Source organism: Sorghum bicolor, chromosome 1, assembly GCF_000003195.3.
Source record: "Sorghum bicolor cultivar BTx623 chromosome 1, Sorghum_bicolor_NCBIv3, whole genome shotgun sequence".
Classification (NCBI taxonomy): domain Eukaryota; kingdom Viridiplantae; phylum Streptophyta; class Magnoliopsida; order Poales; family Poaceae; genus Sorghum; species Sorghum bicolor.
In genome coordinates this window covers 10975061-10982459 of record NC_012870.2, presented here as the reverse complement: position 1 = coordinate 10982459, position 7399 = coordinate 10975061, and the positions used below count along the sequence as shown (strand labels likewise).

The 7399-nt window shown below is 38.7% G+C and overlaps 1 protein-coding gene across 1 annotated transcript; it reads left to right on the top strand.

Annotated features, from left to right (window-relative positions):
* LOC8054177 (E3 ubiquitin-protein ligase RNF5) lies at window positions 1869-4421 on the top strand. Its single transcript, XM_002466630.2, has 2 exons — window positions 1869-2299; window positions 3257-4421. Exon 2 carries the CDS (start codon window positions 3280-3282, stop codon window positions 3967-3969), a length of 690 nt encoding a protein of 229 aa, XP_002466675.1. The 5' UTR covers window positions 1869-2299; window positions 3257-3279; the 3' UTR covers window positions 3970-4421.

Genomic DNA, 7399 nt, shown 5'->3' with positions numbered 1-7399 from the left:
TTCTTAAAATTTTCCGTCACATCGAATCTTACAATACATACATAAAGTATTATATAGATATAAAAATAAAAACTAATTGCATAATTTATCTGTAAATCACGAAACGAATCTTTTAAGCTTAGTTACTTTATGATTGAACAATATTTATCAAATAAAAATGAAAATACTATAATATTAAAATAAAAAACTTTTTGAATCTAAACAAAGCCTTAGGGGCCTTCACCGGCGACGAGCAACCCCAGGTATACCTACCCTTGGTCTTCCCTTCTTGTGCCGCGACACCAAGCATCGAAAACCTAACTTTACTATTTGTATCCCGATCCAATCAAATTACACGTGTATATGCAAGCCTATTGGCTGATAAAGTCATGGCTGAAAATATTATTTACTGATTTATTATGAAAAAAAATACTATTAGCTGACAAAAAAATACGGCTTATAAGATAATATGCACACCCATGACGGCCCGCCCCTATCTCATTGTTAGAGCAACTCCAAGAATTTGGCTAAGATTAGTAGCCAAATTTCATTATTCAGCTATTTTATAAAATAGAAAACTTCTTAAAAAGAAGAAGTCCACAACAACCTTGCTATTTTACAAAATAGCCTTGTTCGTTTGGCCGATAAATCATGGCTGAAAGTACTGTTAGCTGATTTGTTATGAGAGAAAAACACTGTTGAATGACTGACAAATTCGACTAATAAGCTAATGTCAGTGGTTAGCTATATATAGCCATAGAAAATCAAGAGATAACCAACTTTCTATTTTACAAAACCAGATAGCACATCTGTTGGAGCTTACTTTTAACTATACAAATTCTAAAATAACCTCCACAACAAGAATAGTAAGCTTTTGGAGTTTCGATAAGTTTCCGTTAGTACTAATTAATAGCGGGTACAACTTCATAATATTAGGTGTATATGATTTTTTTTCTAGTTTTTAACAACTTAAACTTATGTATATTCGTATATTGTTTAGTACAAAATATTTTATCATATTTATGCTTTGCCATTGTGGCCTTCTATCGTAGTGATAATTTTGGTTTTTCCTTTATCTCGTACATTTTTTATTAGAACATCACTTATTTTGATACATATGATGCTCCTTAAGTTTTGCTAAAAAACACGGAAGACAGCAGTAAGCGTGTCTAGGAGGAAGATACACTACAGGTGCAACTAGTCAACTAGAGATAGCAGGGGAGAGGGCAGAGCAGAGGTGATGAGCATAAGATTGCATAAATGATTGGCACGTATATGAGGAGGTAGTGTCGATAGACGAGGAGCGCACATGAGAGAAGGTAAAAATAAACATAAAATTGGATTCAGTGGTGAGTTGAGTCGAGAAGAATAATGTGTACTTAGATAAGGTGAGATGAACTTTTTTTTAAAATTTTTGGGTATAACTTTAGATCCAATCTTTTATTTTTATTATCTTTAAGATAGTTATATACTTTTTCCGTCTCCAAAAGACTGTTGTTATTGACTTTTAGATATTTTATTTGACCATCCGTCTTATTACAACTTCTTTTATAAATATCATCTATTTTAATATGATTTATTTGATTACTAAAGGTACTATAATAATGATTTATTTATTTTAAAATTTGCACAAAAATTTTAAATAAGACGAGCGGAAACGTAATTGATCAAAGTCAATAACAACGGTCTTTTAGCGGTCAAATGTAATTGATCAAAGTCAATAATAACGGTTTTTTTAAGACTGAGGGAGTATGTAAATTCTATACTTTAATCCTCAGGAATTTCCGGCACGAGAGCCAGAACACGTGTCACCGGTTACTGTTGCAGTAATTAAAAAAAAAAGACACGCAGCCACCCCTCTTTCCTCGTCCTCTCCTAGAATATCTCGCCTCCCCTCCCGTTCCTCGCAAAAAACAAAACAAAAACAAAAAAAGGGTCGCCCCAGCCTCTCGTCTCTCCCCAAGCGGCGGCGACCAGGCCGACGGCCCTCCGCAGGCGGTGCACCGGCGGTATAGGTGCTCACCTGAGCTCTAGGCAAGGTCACCGTATAGATACTGCCGCCGCTTTTTCTAACCTTGCCCGACGTTTGGCACGCAACCTGAATTCGTCTCGCCCGCGGCCGATCTCCTCCATCCGCTCGCCGCGCCGCAATCCGGAGAGGAGACTACGCTAGGTCGAGCACCACCTGGGGCTCAGCGTTCTCGCGACCAGTTCCGGCGCGGCGTCCGCCCTCTGCAGCCACTCGCCCCCGCGACCGTCGTTGTTGTCCTACTTCGACACTCGCCACCTTGGCCGGCGACGAGCACCACCAGGACAGCAGGTATTCCCTCGCCTTGGTCCTCCCTTCCTGCTGTGTGAAGCCGTGCGCCCAAACCTTAACGTAATTCGTAGGTAAAATCGTGCGCCCAAACCCTAACATACTATTCGTAATCGTAATCGGATCTGAATCTAATTACAGGTGTATATGTATATGCCTACTAACTTCGATTGCTTTGCAAAAAAAATATTGGGTGTGCATGTGTACACCCATGTTCTTTACTGGGTCCGCCCGTGGTTAGTATCATACTATCATGTTCTTCTGGAGTTTGGGGTAAAGCTTCAAAAAAATGTTGTGAGAGTTTAGAAATCCCCCCTTGATTGAGTTATGGGAACTCTTTTCTTTGTCAGAGTTTAGAAATACCCCCTTGATTGAGTTATCGAAACTCTTTTCTAGGAAATTACTTTCCTGTTTCTGCAGATAAAAAGGTTTAGGATGCCAGAAGGCTACAACTTTCATACTGAAACTGCCAGATTATGCATCTAGAAGATAAAATAAAATTTTGAAATGTTGTTGCTGGAGTTATCGCTTTTATTCAGAACTAATTGGGGAACCAGTGGCGGAGCTTGGCTATAGGATTAGGAGGGAGCTAGTCTATATAATTGAGGATTAGACAATAATAAACAATACAAAAAAAAACACACTGTTTAGACAGTGGAAGATAACATTGAGCAGGGGTGGCTATGGCCCAGCTTGGTCTTAACCAACCTCCACCCCTGTGGGGAACCTTTATTGTTATTATGTTTGTTGGTTTATGGCTTGGTTGCAGTTCAAGTCCATTGGAATTTTGCTCTTCCCTTAAACATGGACCTTTTTGTGGCTTTCATTATGCTGAGTAGAAAAAATGGATGCTATATATAATTCCCTACTTGTTCGATGTTGGTTTTCACTACTATCAGTATTTCCAGTCATATTTATTTCTAGCAGTGTTTGTGATTGTGTATTCTTTGTCAATTGCAGCTTGGTACACCACAAATTACAAAATGTCAGCCAACGTCGATGAATCAACCAGTGGTGGCAGCAGCAGCGATGCAGCTGGGGGGAGCTTTGAGTGCAACATATGCTTTGAGCTGCCTCAAGAGCCGATAGTGACTCTTTGCGGCCACCTCTTTTGCTGGCCATGCCTTTACCGGTGGCTGCACATACATGCACATTCGCCAGAGTGCCCAGTGTGCAAGGCCCTTGTGGAGGAGGACAAGCTTGTTCCCCTTTATGGACGTGGCAAGGATCGTGTTGACCCAAGGTCAAAGAACATGCCTGAGGGTGAGATTCCTCACCGCCCAACTGGCCAGAGGCCTGCCACAGCCCCCCAGGCCGATGCTAACAACTTTGCCAATGCCAATGCAAATGCGAATCCATGGTTCATGGGCACAGGAGTCCCTTTGGCAAATGCGCGGTGGGGGAATTATGCATTCTCAGCTGCTTTCGGGGGACTATTCCCTATGCTTAGCTTCCAAGTTCATGGGTTTCCAGATGCTGCTGCTTATGCACAGCCTGCTGGGTTCCACTATGGGTATGGCCATGGGCATGGATTCCATGGCGGTCATATGGGACATACCCATGGTGTCCACCGACAAGCGCCATTGGGCCAACAGCAGCAGGCAGATATCTACCTGAAGGCCCTGCTCTTCATGATTGGAATTCTAGTGATTGCAAGCCTCCTCGCATTTTAAACTTGTTGGCAACAACTACCAGGAAGCCTGCTCGTCATGGTTGGAACTTGGAATTCTGGGAATGTAATCCTCCTGGCATTTCAAAGTCGTTGGTAGTTTGACATTGTGATGGCATATTGGCCTATGAATTGCCAGAATTTCAGTGTTGGGTCTGTACTATAGCCTGGTGCTGAATGTTGCATAACTTATTATTGTATTTGCATGAAGTGTCCATAGAATATGTATTTACGTCTAGATAAGTATCTGCGTTTTACAACACCTTATAGAGTGTAAGGAGGAACATGGTGCAATTGTTGCTGTTTAGTTTTGATGGTTTTTAACTCTTTGGATGTGAACGTGATGTACAATTTGGGTCCTGTTTAGACGTAAGGCAAATATATATACCTCTGTAAAGTGTTTACATTTTAAATGTGCACAAGAAAACCAGTCAATAATTATCTGCTTGTTCGAAACACAGTATCAGGCAGTGCAGTTGCAATGCTCCTGAGTCTTGAGCTAAAAAGGAAATCCATGCATGGTTCTAAGGGGTTTGCCACCTTTCAGTGTTAGCACAAGTTCAGAACAACAAACTGAAAGAAATAAAAATGTGAACAGTTATTGATACCATTTTTTTATTGTTTAATTTTTTATTTTTTCCGAAAAGACTGCCCTCCATATATTTCAAAGCTCTGAAGAGATACTAGTTCCAAGTGTTTCAGTGATAAGTAATAGAATCAGAAATGCAAATCAAACAAATGGAGAACTGAATTAGCATCATTCAAGAAACTTAACACATGCTCAGTTACAAGGACATAATTAAACTTTGTAATCGGATCAATGGAATTAAACCCAAACATATTGTCTATGGATGATCACTTCAGCTAGTGACTTCGACCTTGCAAGATCTTGACATGGTTTGCTGTTTGCTGCCGCTAACTTGCAATAGTGCAATGTAGAGTGATAAGATTGTGTGAGAAGCATTCTTACCAGCTATCAGGAAATAATCACTTTTTACCATGGTACCATGAAATCTAAAAGATTGCTTGATTTGCTATTTTGTACACCGGCATGGGCTATTTATTCTCTCATGACTAAATGTGTCTCATAATTCAGAGAGATTAAGATATTGTAGTACATAAACAACTAGACAAGATCTGCTTCCATTCTAGAACATGTACATGATGTGCCTGTCGAAAATTAGTGAAAATACAGGTCCAAATAAATATGCAAGGCATGCATCAACTGGTCTTTAGATCTAGACAATGAAATTGACAGCAAACAACATAGTAATGAAAGAATATAAACACAAAAGGCAAACAATGTTGTACTGCAAGGTGTTAACTGCACATGAATTCAGATTTGGATCCCTGTCAGATGATTAAGGCCTTGTTTAGATCCATTTTTTTGGATTTTGACACTGTAACACTTTCATTTTTATTTGACAAATATTGTCTAATTATGGAGTAACTAGACTTAAAAGATTCGTCTCACGATTTACAGACAAGATGTGCAATTATTTTTTTTATTTTCATTTATATATATATATATATATATATATATATATATATATATATATATATATATATATATATATATATATATATATATATATATATATATATATATATATATATATATATATATATATATATATATATATATATATATATATATATATATATATATATATATATATATATAAGGGCCTGTTTAGATTGGGAACGAAAATTTTTTGGGTGTCACATCGGATGTGTCGGTAGGATATCGGGAGAGGTTTTTAGAAACTAATAAAAAACAAATTGCATAGCTCGTCAGGAAACTGCAAGACAAATTTATTAAGCATAACTAATCTGTCATTAGCATATGTGGGTTACTGTAGCACTTAAGGCTAATCATGGAGTAACTAGGCTTAAAAGATTCGTCTCGCGATTCTCAACTAAACTGTGTAATTAGTTTATTTTTTTATCTACATTTAATGTTCAATGCATGTGTCCAAAAAATTCGATGGGATGGATGAAAATTTTTTGGATGGGGAACTAAACAGGGCCTAAACAAAGTCTAACTGTTGGACGGTGTGGACCCTTTTTTTTGTCCGGCATGTGCGTGCGCCATTGCACATTGTACCGTCAGATATGCACGCACCAATGAGAAAGGTACTAGCTGCGTCGGTGCTGGTGCTGCCGCCGTCGCCTTCACTCTTCAGACAGGCAGCAGCTGTGCAGCCTTTGGACCGGCGGCAGTAGCAGTAGCAGCAAGCACCTTGTTTAGGCCTTGTTTAGTTCCCAAAAAATTTTGCAAAATTTTTCAGATTTCCCGTCACATCGAATCTTTAGACGCATATATGAAGTATTAAATATAGACGAAAATAAAAACTAATTGCACGGTTTGGTCGGAATTGACGAGACGAATCTTTTAAGCCTAGTTAGTCCATGATTAGATAATATTTGTCAAATACAAACGAAAGTGCTAAAGTGTCGATTTTGCAAAAAAAATTTGGAACTAAACAAGGCCTTCCGAAAAAATTTCGGATTTCGCTACTGTAGCACTTTCGTTTTTATTTGACAAATATTGTCCAATCATGAACTAACTAGAATCAAAAGATTCGTCTCGCGATTTATAGACAAACTGTGTAATTAGTTTTTGTTTTCGTCTATATTTAATACCTCATGCATGTGTTGCAAGATTTGATGTGACGGAGAATCTTAAAAACTTTTTGGATTTCGAGGTGAGAACAAGGCCGAGCTCCAGGGAAAGCATCTCGACGGACCACGCAGTAGTGCGTGCCCGAATCAAATGTTTCCGGCAACATGTTGAGGTGGTAATGGCCCATGGCCCATGGCTGGCCCTAATACCTATCATTCTTTGCTCGAAATTCAGCCTGGTCCTCTTTTTGGCACGATTGTTAAAGTTCATTGACTGAATATATGGGCCCTTTCAAGTTTTACCAGGTCTCCCTGGCGAGAGCCCTCTGCTACTGACATGGCAACACCAGATTTGCGTACATGTCTTTTATAGGTGTGAGTATGCATATGTCGTGGGTGTTTACATTACTCGCTATGTCCCTTTTTAATTGTCGTCGTCGGTGTGCATACCACAAGTTTAACTCGATTTGTAGAAAATACGTGCAACATTTGTATCTCCAAATAAATTTGTTAAAAAACTAGATTCAAAGATCTTTCTAATGATACTAATTATGTATTATAAATATTAATATTTTTAAATATATAATTGCTGGCAGTTGTTTTTCGGAAAGCGCAAGCGACAATTAAAAAGAAACGGAGGCAGTTGTGTGTAATTTCTTCGTTCTAAAGAAAGCATAACAGTTTGCGCTGAGGGCCCAGTGCCAATTTGAGCTGCTGCTCGTTCGTTCTCAGGCTGCGATCCTTTGGAGGCGTTTGAAATTTTTTTGGTTTTAGGGACTGGTTTAAAAGATTCATCTTGCGATTTATAG